The sequence below is a fragment of the Polypterus senegalus genome, chromosome 3, assembly GCF_016835505.1.
Source record: "Polypterus senegalus isolate Bchr_013 chromosome 3, ASM1683550v1, whole genome shotgun sequence".
NCBI lineage: Eukaryota > Metazoa > Chordata > Cladistia > Polypteriformes > Polypteridae > Polypterus > Polypterus senegalus.
In genome coordinates this window covers 69,813,086-69,830,705 of record NC_053156.1, presented here as the reverse complement: position 1 = coordinate 69,830,705, position 17,620 = coordinate 69,813,086, and the positions used below count along the sequence as shown (strand labels likewise).

Sequence of the window (17,620 nt, the reverse complement as noted above, 5' to 3'; positions counted from 1 at the left end):
CTATTAAAGTTGGCTCTATAAACGGACTGATTGCTTAGAATGTTTATAAGTTTTAAAGCTGCTGATGAATCAAAGAAGCATTTTTTAACTATGCTTCTCATGAATGTTTTCTATCATTATTTCTATATTAAATAGTAGAAGAAAATGGTCTGATAGACCAATATCAATGACCTGCTTTACATCAACTTTTAGTCCTTTGGTAATTACTAAGTCTAACATATGACCTGCTTTATGTGTAGGCTGACTGACTAGCTGTCTCAGATCAAAAGAGTCCAGGAGGTTCATAAATTCCTTTACTTTTAGGTCACACTGATTATCGATATGAAAGTTAGAATCGCCAACTATTAAGAGTGTGTCATAGTTCATAATTAAAACGGATATTAAGTCTGAGAATTCCTCAAAGAAAGACACGTTTAAACTTAGTATTTGAATTCAGTATGGGAAACCAGCGTAAAAAGTACAAATTCTAAAGGAATATACCACCCAAAAATGTTTTTTTTTGTATATGTTACTTTGTGTTAGTAGTGGGTGAGAAAAAAAATTAATTTCATGTTTTCTTGGAGAATTTACACAACAAAGTGTACAACATAAACAGGAAAGGAAAGTCAAAAGGACAGTATTATGGGATCGTGAAGATCTGCCTCTCCCCTTGAAGAAACTTTAAGGTGCCTTCAGTTTAAATTCATAATATGGGAATACGCCTTCTCTGTTTGTATTGTATGCTGAGTTTTCTTGAAGTATTAATAATATTTTAGTAAAAATGCACATATTTTGCTCGTTGTAGCATACAAATGGATAGCTTCATTTTTATTTACTAAAAGCATTTGAAACATTTTGTGTCAGTGTCAGTTCTGGTATAAAAGGGAAATCGTATCAGTAGAGTCAGATTTATTTGAAGTGATATGGGTAATACTGTAGCATTTCATTGACACTCATAAATTCACACAGGCAGACTGACATAACACTGGGAATGGGATTTCTGACAAGAAATGCAAAACTAAAAGGAACTTTAGGCTAGCCAGATGTGCCTTGTAAATGTATGCTCCTTTGATTATGAAGTTTGGCTTCTATGGCGTCATGAAAGGAGTGACAAAAAAGAGTGACAAATATTACTGATTCGGGAATTGAGTGAATGGATGGATGCATTTTATGATGAGTTAGATTGGTTGAATAGATTTTTTTTGTTTTTTTATGTGAATAATTTATTTCTGTATTGCACAGATCTTCAGTATTTGGAGGAAGAATGGAAGATGCAGCCCTAAGTGAAACATCACAAGACTTTGATGTCTATAATGCTATGGACTGGAAGGATGGTATTGGGACATTACCAGGTAGTGAGTTAAAGGTAAGAGTGGGAGCAAAACATGTAACTTGAGCTAAGCAATTATTTAGCAATATACAGTAAGGTAGACAGAAGTTTTTTCTTCAGCTGCATAATTGAATATAAATATTATTTTGTTTTTGTATGAAAAACCCAGGAGTAAAATATATAAAAAAACATTTTGGTTGTATTAAATGTGGCTTTGTAATTATGTGTTTGTCATTTAATGGCTACTTGGAGCTTCCATTGTATTTTATACATGCTAGGACCATTGGACTATCACCTGCCCAATTGAAATTGCACAATTTTATTAATATGATATGAAAAAAAAATATTCTTGATTTTCCTGGAAAAAGCCCGAGGAGACTTGCAGTTACAAATGGCTTGCATGGATGCATCAGTGGTAGTTCAGAATTTTAAAATGACATTTAATGAAATTACAGTCATATTCAAGTGTTTGTTCAATATTTGTTAACATTAACTTTTAACAACAATAGCAGAAACTTTCCTGATAGAAGGGAATAATTCTCAGGTTTAATAATCCCAGGAATTTAGCAGAATTTGAAGTGTATTTTTAAATGAGAGTGTATTTATCCTGCAGTATACTGGTACCCTTTATAGGGGTTGTTTCTGCCTTGCAGCTAATGATTGCTGGTTTGGGCTCCAGTTTCCCCACATTCCTGCTCAGAATAAACAGGTTTGGAAAATGGATAAAGAAATTATTTTTTTAGACGCACCAAGAGGACATGGTTATTTTTTATATTGTCATTTTTTTACATATCCATCCATCCATTTTCCAACCTGCTGAATCAGAAACACAGGGTCACGGGGTCTGCTGGAGCCAATCCTAGCCAACACAGGGCACAAGGCCCAGGTGCCAACCCACCGCAGGACTTTTTTTACACATTACTATCCTAATTAAGAAGGCAGAGGTGTATCAGAAGTTGACCAAAAATGTCAAAAATATTTTTTTTATGACCAAAGGAATAATTTAGTGACCGATTAAGTAGTGCATTTGTTTTCTTTAAAAAAAGTATGAGATAAACTTTTTTTGTATAATTAACTCCAATGGAAAAAATACAGATTTCTGGATGAGATACTAATAGGGTTATTAAGGATTTCACTTCATGGTTATCTGAACACAGTGTTTTTTTTGCTGTTTTTCCTTGTGTAGAATGAAGAGTAGCTCTCTTAAATTTTAACACATTTCCACATAGCAGACTTTGCTATATACAGTACATTTATTTGCTATAGAAACCTTTCAGCTAGTCATAGTAGCATTTAGGACATTTTCAATATTTTGTGTGCTTGGTACCCTGTCCAGGGTTTGTTCCTGCCTTGTGCTACCTTGGGTAGGCTGTAGCCCAATGTGACTCTGGTCTAGATTAAGTGGGTCATAAAATTACATTAATGACCAGGACATACTTTGTTAATTTTCACACATACCAGTAGGTAGAGGCATTAAGTTCCTGGGTGTCACCTACTCTATTTGCCAGTGGTTGCTGCATCTGACACTGCATTTAACATTATTTGAAATTCATGTCCTGAAAAGTGTGCATGTAGAAGACTTTTTTATTTCATTAATTTGTCAGAGCTTTTTAAGGCTTACTGCTTGCATAGGATGTTTCAGTGGTCTACATAAAAGTAATGCCATGCTATTTATATATACTGTATCTATTATGCATATATTTCTTTTTTGATTTGACTTTGATATCCTATCCTAGAGTGTGCACTATATCAGTTTTTCTCAACCTCTTTGGTGTCGTGATAGATAGGGGGTGCCAGTGAGACCCAAACCCTGGATACAACTGACACACAGACAGTCACAAGTTCAAATTAGTGGCTTTTATTATAAAAATACCTCAGAAGGGTTTTTCAAGGTTATATAGGCATGAATAGAAACAATATTTTTCTTTCTTCATTCCGTCTCTTTTCTGTCTCCATTCACCTCCCTCCAGCGACTGTTGCCTGCCTTGCTCTGGACTCTGACTCCCCGGAAGAGGCTAGATGGCTTTCTTATATGTCCGGCCCGGGGATTTTTCTGGTGCCAGGGTTTAGCCCGAAGGAAGCACTTCTGGGTCACACCCAAGTGTCAAGTCCCAAAAAGCAGGGATTGTGAATCTCTTGTGAAGCTCAGTAGCACCCCCTGGCAGCACACATGGGACCCCGTTATTCTCTTGCTCAATTAATCCATGTTAATATTTTATCTCTCAGCAGTGGCTAAAAGTCAGCATGTCTGATTTGAAAAGTTGTTTATTTCTGAAGCTACTCATGCAATAAATATAAAGTGCATCCGGAAAGTTTTTACAGCGCATCACTTTTTCCACATTTTGTTATGTTACAGCCTTATTCCAAAATGGATTAAATTCATTTTTTTCCTCAGAATTCTACACACAAACACCCCATAATGACAACATGAAAAAAGTTTACAGCCTCAAGTCTTTTTAAATATGATGCCACAAGCTTGGCACACTTATCCTTGGCCAGTTTCGCCCATTCCTCTTTGCAGCACCTCTCAAGCTCCATCAGGTTGGATGGGAAACATCAGTGCACAGCCATTTTAAGATCTCTCCAGAGATGTTCAATAGGATTCAAGTCTGGGCTCTGGTTGGGCCACTCAAGGACATTCACAGAGTTGTCCTGAAGCCACTCCTTTGATATCTTGGCTGTGTGCTTAGGGGCGTTGTCCTGCTGAAAGATGAACTGTTGCCCCAGTCTGAGGTCAAGAGGGTCTGGAGCAGGTTTTCATCCAGGATGTCTCTGTACATTGCTGCCGTAATCTTTCTCTTTATCCTGACTAGTCTCCCAGTTCCTGCCGCTGAAAAACATCCCCACAGCATGATGCTGCCACCACCATGCTTCACTGTAGGGATGGTATTGGCCTGGTGATGAGCGGTGCCTGGTTTCCTCCAAACGTGAAGCCTGACATTCACACCAAAGAGTTCAATCTTTGTCTCATCAGACCAGGGAATTTTGTTTCTTATGGTCTGAGAGTCCTTCAGTTGTCTTTTGGCAAACTCCAGGCGGGCTGCCATGTGCCTTTTACTAAGGAGTGGCTTCTGTCTGGCCACTGTACCATACAAGCCTGATTGGTGGATTGCTGCAGAGATGGTTGTCCTTCTGGAAGATTCTCCTCTCTCCACAGAGGACCTCTGGAGCTCTGACAGAGTGACCATCGGGTTCTTGGTCACCTCCCTGACTAAGGCCCTTCTCCCCCGATCGCTCAGTTTAGATGGCCGGCCAGCTCTAGGAAGAGTCCTGTTGGTTTCGAATGTCTTCCAGTTACGGATGATGGAGGCCACTGTGCTCATTGGGACCTTCAAAGCAGCAGAATTTTTTCTGTAACCTTCCCCAGATTTGTGCCTCGAGAGAATCCTGTCTCAGAGGTCTACAGACAATTCCTTTGACTTCATGCTTGGTTTGTGCTCTGACATGAACTGTCAACTGTGGGACCTTATATAGACAGGTGTGTGCCTTTCCAAATCATGTCCAATCAAATGAATTTACCACAGGTGGACTCCAATTAAGCTGCAGAAACATTTCAAGGATGATCACAGGAAACAGGATGCACCTGAGCTTAATTTTGAGCTTCATGGCAAAGGCTGTGAATACTTATGTACATGTGCTTTCTCAATTTTTTTATTTTTAATAAATTTGCAAAAATCTCGACTATTTTCACGTTGTCATTATGGGGTGTTGTGTGTAGAATTCTGAGGAACAAAATGAATTTAATCCATTTTGGAATAAGGCTGTAACATAACAAAATGTGGAAAAAGTGATGCGCTGTATTATACTGTTAATTCATATAATTTGTTTCAAGTATGCCATCTGTAAATGGTAGACAAGTGGGTCATCCACTTAAAATAATTTTGGAGAGTACACCACACCCATTTTCTAATATATCCACAACAGAGTTAAAAACTGAAGTTTTAAACTATAGGGTACAATAAAATAAAATGTATTTTTTGTATAGCCCAAAATTACACAAGAAGTGCCACAATGGGCTTTAACAGGCCCTGCCTCTTGACAGCCCCCCAGCCTTGACTCTCTAAGAAGACAAGAAAAAACTTCCAAAAAAAAACCCTTGTAGGGAAAAAATGGAAGAAACCTTAGGAAAGGCACTTCAAAGAGAGACCCCCTTTCCAGGTAGGTTGGGTGTGCAGTGGGTGTCAAAATGAAGGGGGTCAATACAATACAGTACGGAGTAGAATTTAACAGTAGATGATATCACATCCCGTGTCTGCGTGGGTTTCCTCCGGGCGCTCCGGTTTCCTCCCACAATCCAAAGACATGCAGGTTAGGTGGATTGGTGATTCTAAATTGGCCCTAGTGTGTGCTTGGTGTGTGGGTGTGTTTGTGTGTGTCCTGTGGTGGGTTGGCACCCTGCCCAGGATTGGTTCCTGCCTTGTGCCCTGTGTTGGCTGGGATTGGCTCCAGCAGACCCCCGTGACCCTGTATTCGGATTCAGCGGGTTAGAAAATGGATGGATGGATGGATGAATGTCTCAAAGGATGTAAAGTCACCTACATTTTTAGACGTGATTTGCATTTTATTACAATGAATTATTCCAAGGCCTCCTCCTCGACCAGAATCTCTAGACTTATGAAGGAACAAGTATCCATCTGGTGATGCCTCATCTAGGGGAACAGTGTCACATTTACTAAGTCAGGTTTCAGAGAGAAGACACAGATCAGATTTTGTACTTAATATAATATCATTTACCAAAACAGCTTTACTGCCAAGAGAGTAAATGCTCAATAAGCAGCATTTAAAACTGCATGCTTCTTTCTGAACTGGTGATATATTTTTTGTTTTAATTTGAAGTATATTTCTATTACAGATGCCCCTGGTGGAGGATCTGGTTTTATCCCTTGGTTTAATTATACACCTTATTTTTTGGTTATCAGGTAATTTAAGGTTTGCATCAAGACTACATTTATTGGATGCCCCACAACAGGGATTGTGGGTAACAGCTTCAGGATAGTTACAGGTGGGATAAACAACAGCCTGTGATTTAAGATCACATGACTGCGGTCTGGATGGTGCAATATTTTGGGATAATACATAAGATCCCCTCCAGTTAGGATGAAGACCATCTCTTTTAAAAAATCCGGGCCTTTCCCAAAAATCATCCCAATTGTGATTCTCAAAGAAATAAGGAAGTGTAAATAGAAATTACACTGATCAGCTGCATCATTAAAACCACTAAAAGCTAAAGTGAATAACATTAGATGGTGGAGTGGTATATATTACGCAACATGTATACTGTCAGTTCTTAAAGAGAATGAGTTTGAGTTGGAAGCAGAAAAATTGGCAAGCACAAGGATCTGAGCAACTTTGACAAGAGCCAAATTGTGATGGCTAGAGGACATCTCCAAAATAGCAGTTTTTTTTTTTTTTGATTCTTCCAGGTATGCAGTGGTTAGTATTAAGCAAGGGTAACTGATAAGCCGGCGACGGGGTCATGGGCACCGAAGGGTCATTGATGCGCATGGGAAACGAAGGCTAGCCTGTCTACAAAAGAGCTACTATAGCACAGATTTCTGAAAAAAACTAATGCTGGCCATAAGATAAAGGCATCAGAACACACAGTGCATCACAGTTTGGTGCATATGGGGCTGTATAGCTACAGATTGGCCATAGTGCACATGCTCATCCCTGTCCCCTGCCAAAAGTGCCAACAATGAGTATGTGAGCCTCAGAACTGAGCCATGGAGCAGTGGAAGAAGGTGGCCTGGTCTGATGAATCATGTTTTATTTTAGATCTTAAGGATGGCCTGGGGGGTATTTTTCGTACGTGGATTACTTGTTTAGCCGGATGTAATTGTTGACGATTTGGCATGATCCTGGATCTGTTGGTTTTTCGAAACTCTTGCTGGATGTGTTGTCATAGCAGCAGATCCAAATCCTCAAACCTGCTCGGAGCAGGTTTGATCTATGTAAACAAGGATTAGCTCACACACTTAATCAGTTTCTGTGCATGGAATTCATTCAGTCATGGCTTTGCCATTCATGAATGAGCTACCAATTGATATCGTTGCGCAAATTATAAGAAGAGAATTTCATATAGAGAGGGTTTTGTGCAATCGGCAAGATCCTTTATTGCTCCCGGAGGAATTTGTTTTTGAAAGATAGTGCTTTAGCCGAGGGGGAATATTGTACCTCAAAGATTTATTAGCACCTTATATTTGAAGTCAAACTTGCCGAAGTCGGGCTCTGACAACCACACAGACAGTATGCATTGCTTTGAGTTTTTTTGCAAGTGGCACTTTTTTATATACTGTAGGCGATGCGGAAAGACTATCTAAAAGTGTAGTTTGCCAGGTAATTCATAAAGTCTGTTTGAGTCTGAAATATTTCCTTCAGGTTTTCATAGTGTTTCCTGGACACATGCGTGTGCAGACAATAAAAGAAGCGTTTCATGCCATTGCAGGTACACAGGCAAAAACACCCACAGTTCCATAAAGAATCTCACAATTAGCCTAACATTCTCATTACACAGGATTTCCAAATTTGATTGGGGCACATGGGACTGATCAAAGTGGAGTTTAATCAAACATTATTTGGAAAATGTACCTCTCCTCCTGATGAATAATCAGACACAGTGTCTTCATCAAATATTTGACCTTCGTCAGTATCTCGTTGGTCAGACACAAGTTCTAGGGATATGACATTCCCTGCAACTGACCCAACAAAAAAAATGCCCTTAGAAACGGGGCGATGGGCATTTTGCTGGAGAGCCAACTCTTCTGCAGGGGTTAGGTCTGGACCGCGTGGACCTCCACCTGTTTTTTGTTTGTCTGCCTTCTTATTAGCTTTAAAATTAATGTTTTTTATATTATATACTAGCAGACCACGTGCGCTTCGCTGCAGTCACTGTAGTTGGAATAGTTATGTATCTACATACGACTTATAGAGCTTCTTTATATACAACATTTTTGGTTTGTCCTCCTGGAGCCAAAATTAATAAATTTTCTCTATTAATTTGTGAACATGCTACATAAAAAATAGAAACAGGAAAAACGGCAACACCGCCGGGAACAACAGTAAATGAGATAAAGCAAAAGTCTACCAAACACTAAATGAGATAAAGTAAAAAAGGGCAACAGCGCTGGGAACAACAGTAAAAAACAACAGTAAATGAGATAAAGTAAAAGTCTACTAAACACTAAAATACAAAAACGAAGTAGAAAGTAACAGTAAACCGCAACACTGCTGGGAACACCAGCACACCGCATCTACTAAACACTAAGAAATACTAAGTAGAAACACTAAAAAGAAAAAATACTATTCAGTAAGTGCTGCGTCTAGTAAGCAATAAATCAGTAAAGGAGAGAGGACTAAACACTAAGGAAAAAGAATGGCAAGACCGCGTCAGCTGCGGAGCTCAGCTTGGAGCGAAATGAAGTGAATGAAATGAGGTGAATAAGAGGGGAGATGATCACGTGACTCCTCCACCTGCCTTAACTCTCTATCCCTCCACAAACACACAAACACGGTCTCTCGGATGCCAACTCTCCTTTATATTAATCAGTAAAGGAGAGAGGACTAAACACTAAGAAAAAAGAACGATAAGACCGCATCAGCTGCGGAGCTCAGCTCGGAGCAAAATGAAGTAAATGAAATGAGGTGAATGGGAGGGGAGATGATCACGTGACTCCCCCATCCACCTTAACTCTCCATCCCTACACAAACACAGTCTCTCGGATCCCAACTCTCCTTTATATGTATTGTGGTCCCCGGCTGGGGCTGGAGCCCGGCCGGGACGCCCAGGAGGACAAGAGGAGGGCTTGTGCCTCCTCCAGACCGTGAGGGGGCGTCCGTCCTGGTTATACTGGAGGCCTCGGGTAGAGGGCTTGGAAGCCCAGCCCTGTAGGGGCCCGTGGCCACCACCAGGTGGCGCCCCAGTGCCTTATTATCCCGGGAGCCCGCACTTCCGCCACACCAGGAAGTGCCGGGGGGAAGACGACAGGGGACACCCGGACGGCTTCCGGGTGCGCAGCCGGCACTTCCGCCACACGGGGGTGTGTCCGCGAGAGATTGCCGGGAAGCAGCTGGAGCCCATCCGGGTTCCTATAAAACGGAAGAGGAAGAGGACAGAGCTGGAGTGAGGACTGGAGGCGGCCAGGAGGAAAGGAAGGCACAAAGGACTGTGTGGCCTGGACAATTGGGGCATCGGTGCAAGAGACACTGGGGTTTGTGCACGTGACTTGTTTGTGTAAATATTGTAAATAAACAGTGTGTGGTGAATTTAAGATGTCCGTCTGTGTGTGTCCGGGTCAAAGTTCACAGTATAGATGATTCTTTATGTCAACAATTCTTTAAATAGTTATATACCAATATTTACCAGCTTGAAGTATATTATTGTACTTTACTTTAACCTGTTCCCATGTTCTCCTCGTGCTCACGTTTGATCTGGAATTATGACATATTAAATAATAATTAATCTGACACATAGGAAATGAAACACTGCATTCAGTAAGTACAATGCATACTACTAAGCGTTTAATTTGTCGGCCACTTTTTGCCAGCTGTCTTTTCTGCTTTGTGCTGCTTTTGCAGTGTTACCCCTTGTGCATATTAAATCTTGAAATTATTCATATCCTTCGAATAAAAGGTCCTGCTCCGCTTGTGTGAAAAAAAATGCACCCATTATTTCGTCATTTTGTTACAGCCTATCATAGACTTGCTGATCATGTTTTCTAGACTCAATATATAAGGGCTTTTCAATCAGCGCGGGCGCGTGCATTCATCTTGGATGATTAGATCCAGCTAGACTAATCTACAACACGGCTGGGTTTGAAAAACTGACTTATCCTGGATGAGTTTCACCGGCATTAACTCATCCAAGATGAGGCATCTGATCTCGGATGATTTAAGGGACGTACGGAAAATACCCCCCAGGGTGTATATGCATTGTTTACCTGGGTAAGAGATTGCAGCAGGGTGCACTATAAAAAGAAGGCAAGCTAGCAGAGGCAGTTTGATGCTCTGGGCAATGTTCTGCTTGGAATCCTTGGGTTCTGGCATTCATGTGGATGTTACTTTGACACGTACCACTTCCTAAAGATTACTGTAGACCATGTACACCGCTTCATGGCAATGGTAAAACAAGTTTGAACCATTTAGGATCTCGCAACTTACAAGACTTAAAGGATCTGCTGCTAATGTTTTGGTGCCAGATACCACAGGGCACCTTCAGAGGTCTTGTGGAGTCTATGCCTTTTCAGAGCTGTTTTGGCAGCACAAGGAGGTGGGTGGGCCTATACAGTTTTAGGCAGGTGGCGGTAATCAGTGTATGTTCTTGATTTGGAAACCTCAAGGCATACTTCAAAAAGTGCTTTTATGGTTGAATTGCAAAGAGAAGCCATGGCTGAAAAGGGCACATCTATTATTTGACCACAAGGTTTTAGAAGAATGAAAGAATAAACCTTCTGGTCTTGTTATTTTGAAGTAAAAATTTTCTGCCTGAATACAAAGTGGAGTTTGTGAAGTAAATCCAACATGTAAATGTATGGGGAACAGTGCAGTGAATTAATGAAATCATAGCCTCTTCCCAGAAAACTGAAAGAAGTTTGTGTCAAAAGAACCATAGTTTGCACTGTCCTTAAATGATGTCCTTATGTGGTCCAGTCAATACAATACAATACAGTTTATTTTTGTATAGCCCAAAATCACACAGGAAGTGCCGCAATGGGCTTTAACAGGCCCTGCCTTTTGACAGCCCCCCAGCCTTGACTCTCTGAGAAGACAAGGAAAAACTCCCAATAAAAACCTTGTAGGGAAAAATGGAAGAAACCTCGGGAAAGGCAGTTCAAAGAGAGACCCCTTTCCAGGTAGGTTGGGCGTGCAGTGGGTGTCAAAAGTAGGGGGTCAATACAATACAATATACAGAACAGAACAATTCCTTAAGACAGCATAATAATAAAAATTTTAGAATTACGGTTTAACAGTAGATGATATGACATAATTAGGTTTGGATATTTTTAGAGTCCTGGAGACCTCATCCATCTAGCTGCCTCCCCCATTTGGCCATGCCACGGCTGAAACGTTGCTCTCATGAAAGGACCCTCTTTCCCATGATTCCTGTGATCCTCCATCAGGGATGACTTTACCATAGGCAGGCAAACAACTTGGCAGGTGGGCCGTGGCACCAATTGCCACATTTGGGTACCGAGAAAAGAAACAGAATAGGTGAGGGTTAGTATTCAAATATAATTATCATGTTACTTATGTTATAGTGCTAATGACTAACAACAGAGATGCAGTATGTACAGTTAATCAGCAGCTCTAGTCAGGATATGCTAAACTGAAGTAGTGAGTCTTCAGCCGGGATTTAAAGGCTGAGACTGAGGGGCATCTCTTATGGAAGCAGGAAGACCATTCCACAGTTTAGGGGCCCTGTAACTAAAAGCTCGACCTCCCACTGTTATTTTATTAATCCTTGGAATCCTAAGCAGACCGGCATCTTGAGATCTTAATGTGCTCAGGTTTGTAAGTCATGATAAGTTCAGACAAGTAAGCGGACCTTGGCCATTTAATGCTTTATATGTTAAAAGGAGGATTTTGAAATCTGCCCTGAACTTAACTGGGAGCCAGTGTAAAGATTTAAGAACTGGGGTTATGTGTTCATATTTTCTTGTTCTTGTAATAATTCTTGCAGCGCATTTTGGATTAACTGGAGGCTGTATAGAGAACAGTTTGAACAGCCAGTGAACACCGCATTGCAGTAGTCAATCCTACTAGAGATAAATGCATGAATTAATTTCTCACAATCCTGTTTATTTAGAAAGCGCCTTAATTTCCTAATATTTTTAAGATGGAAAAAACATGTTTTGGACGACTTTGTAATATGCGCTTTAAATGACATGCTAGAGTCAAAGATAACACCTAGATTGCGTGCTGATTCAGTAAAATTAATTGGGATTCCAACTGAGTTAAATGATGACAAAATATTGCTGTGATCAGCGTCATTCCCTCCAACAATTAACATCTCTGTTTTATCTGTATTTAAAGACAAGTAGTTCTCATTCATCCATTCCTTTAATTCACTAACACAACTAATTAAAGACAACATCGGAGAAACTTCATTTGATTTAAATGAAAGGTATAACTGGGTGTCATCTGCACGACAGTGAAAATTAACATTATGTTTCCTAATGAGAGATCCCAGTGGAAGCATGTAAAGTGAAAACAGTAAAGGTCCCAGTACTGAGCCCTGCGGGACACCATATTCAACTTCTGTGTATAATGATGGAGTACTGTCTGCACATTTCTGTACATACTGGAATCGATTTGATAAATAAGAACTGAACCAAACGAGCACGGGGCCTGTAAGCCCAACATTGTTTTCCAACCTGTTCAGTAAAATAGAATGGTCAGTGGTGTCAAATGCTGCACTTAAGTCCAATAACATAATTACAGTGGAATTTCCTTCATCAGAGGATATCAGAATGTCATTTACAACCCGTGTTAGTGCCGTTTCTGTACTATGACCAGTGCGAAAGCCAGACTGGAATTTCTCAATTCAGTCAGAGTTATAACATCAGTTACTTCAGAAATCTTGGGCAAGACCTCAGAGTTGCCATCTATCACCATTCACCAACAGACTTTGCATAGCAGTTTGCAAGGAGTTAACAGAGACTTCTCCAAAAACATTACTTGCCATTGTATTGGGATTCAACAATGATCTTAGCTACTCTACTGGTATTGTAGAGGGGGTTCAACAAAGTACTGACTTTTCGGATGCATCAGAATCCTAGGTGGTTGGATGGTTAAATGTAAAGTGTTAAGGCCTGAATAGTACGCAGAGTGGTCCAGATCTAATTATGCAGATCCAGATCATCTGGATGACTTTGATTTATGCAGGGACGATTTCAGTTCGGCACGAAGACGATTCTTCATGTCGTTAGTTCGCACACTTCTTGATGGTCCAGGATTTTTTGGGTGATTTTCTATGTAATAAACTTAATAAGTTTTAGCGTAATGAAAATTGCATAATTAGATCTGGACCACCTTATAGACAGGAAATGTCAAACTAAAACAATACCATAGTCATAGTTTAACAATAACAGTTGTTGGACTGTTCAAAGAGTGAAGCTCCCTTGGAGTCATACAGGAGGATTTGGAGAAAATGCAAACTTTTGTAAGAGGGCTTCAAGTGTAGTTATGTCTCTGTGATAGAATACATCTATGTTTGCTATGAATATTGCAGTAAAATGTAATGCATTTAATCCAGGAACGATAAGTCAGGTGGTAAATAGATAAAAAATGATAAAAGTTATAATAATGTTACCATGTAAGGGTACTGTGCTATTTTTGCAAATTCTTGTCAATACATTTAAAATTCTGAGATCTGCGAAAAGCAGTTAGTCACTTGTGACTAATCATTTCTTGAAATATTGATCATTTGATATTTTTTTTACTTTTGTCAGTCCTCGAAATAAAAATTCACACTAAAACAGTGGTTAAAACAGTATATGTGAATAAAACTATTGCTCATTAACTAATAGGTGAAACTTATGTGTGTTTAACATTAAGGCACTCAGATAGACACTGGTTTTAGACAGCCACAGAATGCTCCCATAATCAATGTTTGTAGGGAGAATTACAAGTCAAAAATGTGCCATAACTGTTCTATTTTTTGAAGAACTAACTCTGGAAACAAGGCATGGATAGCTATAGTTTTCTGACAAAGAATACTACTAATCAATAACACAAATTTTATGTAGACAGTATGTTTTTTTAATCACAGTTGAAAATATTAAATATACGAGTCCTGTCATGCATATGGAGATAATTGCCAATAGTGACAAACTGCTTTCTTTCTAAAAAATGTGTAAATTACGAAAGTGATAATGAACAGTAAAATCACAGGTCTTAAACCTCTGTAGTCTTAATGTCAGGTATTATCATAGCTCCTTCTTCCACATCATGTTAATCCTAACGCTTTATCATGCTATGCAAAACAGAAATAACCCCCTATTGAGTTATGTTAAAAAAATCCACTAAATTGTCTGTTGAAACTAGGGTGAAGTCAGTCACCTGAAAGATTAACCCTCTTTATGTTTCATAGTGATACATCGATATGGGTATTCTGTATCAGGAAATATGTATCACTTGAAAAACATAACACATTAAAAGGTACTTGGATAAACATAGGTTATTTCTTTAACAATTTAATATGATCATATATTAATATGGTAATATTTAGTTGAGTCATAAGTGTGATCATTTTGTCTGTTTTATTAAAAACCACTTGATAGACTATTTAATATAATTGTATATTTTTTTAATTTCCTACATAGTTCAAAGTGAATGAATTTGGAGTTCTGGAGGTGATCACAGATGATGCTGAAGTTGAAAATGTTAAGAAGGCACATGCTACCACTACGTGGTCTGTACCCACTGCACAAGAAGGTTACTGCTTCTTTTTATAATTGTTTAAGCATGGTACATCTAAAATGTTCTTCAATTACCTAGCATACAAAATGGGACATTAGGTATTATAGGTCTTTGGTTCTAGGATGCTAAGTAAAATATCATTGACAAGCTATTATTAATATCATTATTACAGTAATACTAGAGGTGTGACTTATTAGCACATATTTATGTCAATCTCTTCCTTTTTAATCACCATTAAACATAATACAATAGACTCTAAAAGTAAAAGAGCAAAGATGAATTAGCTCATTCTTAGCTCTCAACACACAGTTAATTACGGTAGTCTTTGCAGTTCAGACAGTATTACATGAACAACTAGCAATAATTATCAGCTTATACAATGGAAACCAAGTCTTTTGTATTTATAATTTGGTATCTTTTTTAGTAATTTTACTTAAATATGATATTTGTTCTTACATTAAAAAAGCACAATTATTTTAAAATAATCTTTTGAGCTGGTTCATTGTTGTAGCATGTAGGTAATTATGGTATCTACCAAGTAATTCTTTAACAAGTAAAAGTAACAATGCAAATCCATGTACCATCCATGTATCAATATTAAATTTGATCTCATTGCATGCATGTTGTCATTGTTGATTGCCAGCCATATATTTCTTTCTTTCTTTCTTTCTTTTTTTTAATAAATTACAGGAAATTAAAAACTGATATTAGTGAGAGAAAAAGCCCTGTGAAGTCTAACATATTCTATTCATTTATATTTATTATTTGTATATTTTAGGCAATTGTAGCAGTTTTTTATGAAGTGATTGTTCAGAACTCTTAAGGCCCCCTTTATACCTGGCATTACAATGCGTCTCTTGTGTCTGTACAGAGATTCAGTGTCACCATTTCTGTACCGAATTCAAATCGGCATTCATGTGATTGTAGTATGCAGATGAGAAAATGTATTTACATTTACATTTGTGTAACTGAATAATCATTTCACTTCAATAACTTCAGCAATTCACAATCACTTTCAGTTATTGGTCTTCTTCTGACCTCATCTGTTAAAATTGATTTTTAATGTTGTCAGGATCTGATCATAACTGGTTCATTGAAAATGCATGATAACGCCAGGTGTAAAATGGGCCTACTGTATTTGTAATGCATACAAAGTTACGACTATTGTTGGTCAGATAAACACTACTACTACTACTACTACATGAAGAGCTTTTAATTTTTTTGGTGAATACTATTGGATATTTGCATAATGGGCGAATATAAAAGGCAAGAGTATAATGGGTGGGTTTTCCAAAATTGCATTTTGTTTGATGTTAGGAGCAGTATTAACCTTTGGCAAAAAATGAAAGATTTAAGTAGATTCAGATATCAAACAAGAAAACAGTGGTTTGTTTTTCAATAAATATTAGGCCAGCTGCATTAGGTCTATACATTTGTTCTTTTTCCTCAGTTTCTCCGGTTGGAAAGGAAAACTAGCTGAAAAGGACCAGGATGCAGAAGATTATTTTTTTTCTGCTGTGTAATTCTGAGAGAGCAATTTTTTGCTTAAAGTCCTGTCACATTACACAATTGTTTTAGCAATTTTCAGTTCCAGGCTTCATTTACATAATCTTGGTGAGTCAGGAACAGTTGTGCTATTTGTGACTGCCAATCAATAGCTTGGTCCAGTCAGCCTGTGAGTTGCTCAACAAAATCAAACAGGTCTGATTTTGTCTTAAGTTGTAAGTGCAGCCTCATATGTACGTATGTGAGGGCTATGCACGAATGAGTTCTCTCGCAGAAATACAATGCATATAGTACATGTATGAGGAATAAGGAACATTGGTAATCTGAACCTTGCAAACAAAAGATGGGCTTGTTTGTCTGATAGTTCATGTTTTATTTACCATGACAGAATTGAAAATAGTTAAAAACAAAAATCACATAGATTGTAGCTGAACTCTCTTTATCTGGGAAGCATTTGTATAGCACTAGCTCTGTCAGGCAGTACATCTTCAAGCAATAAGATTGGCAACTGCAGTCTTCAAGATTGACATCCCTTCCAACTAGAAGTGGTGTAATATGCCAGGAGGCTTAGGGAGAGTGACTTGTCGTGGTTTTGCTACCAGACAATAAAATGACATTTTGACTTCAGTCAAACCTTTCTTTCTCTGAGTTATAGTTGATACCTTTCTATATATAATTGTTGAATTATGAAGAATTTAGAATTTTCTAATCTGCAATGAATAATATTGACTTGAAGATGTCACTGTTTGTGTATAATTATAAGTAAAACCATTTCAGTATAAGTGCAATTAATGTCACAGTTTCCACTATAAAAATGTAGTTAATATCAGTAAAAATTAAGACAGATGAATGTTATATTAATTATTAATTGCAATATTTATTCCCGGGTCTGGTTTGTGTCTTGAGTCCAGTGCTGACAGTGAATGTCTTTGGTTTTCATAACCCTATATAGGAATACAGTGGAACCTCAGTTCATGACCATAATTCGTTCCAAACCTCTGGTCGTAAACCGATTTGGTTGTGAACCGAATCAATTTCCCCCATAGGATTGTATGTAAATACAATTAATCCATTCCAGACTGTACAAACTGTATGTAAATATATTTTTTTAAAGATTAAGCACAAATATAGTTAATTACACCATAGAATGCACAGTGTAATAGTAAATTAATGTAAAAACATTGAATAACACTGACACAAAACACCCAGGCTCCCTGCTCAGCTGCACGCGTAGGCTCGCTCTCTCTCAGGAACAGGCGCTCTCTCTCTCTCTCTCTCTCAGCAGCACGCACTCTCTCTCCCTCTCTGTAACATTGCAGCAGTTCGCGCTATAGCCTTGCAAGTCGATCGCTGTATAAACACCTTATTTTAATGAGTTTTAAGCACGTG

General features: G+C 38.6%; 1 protein-coding gene across 2 annotated transcripts in view; it reads left to right on the top strand.

Moving 5' to 3' along the window:
- The window catches only part of l3mbtl3 (L3MBTL histone methyl-lysine binding protein 3), a 174,807-nt gene that overhangs the window by 18,671 nt on the left and 138,516 nt on the right, over positions 1–17,620 (top strand). For both annotated transcript variants that reach the window (XM_039747467.1, XM_039747468.1), the window contains exons 2-3: positions 1,222–1,345; positions 14,629–14,740. In XM_039747467.1, the coding sequence (XP_039603401.1) occupies positions 1,222–1,345; positions 14,629–14,740 (236 nt within the window). The remainder of the gene's footprint in view (positions 1–1,221; positions 1,346–14,628; positions 14,741–17,620) is intronic.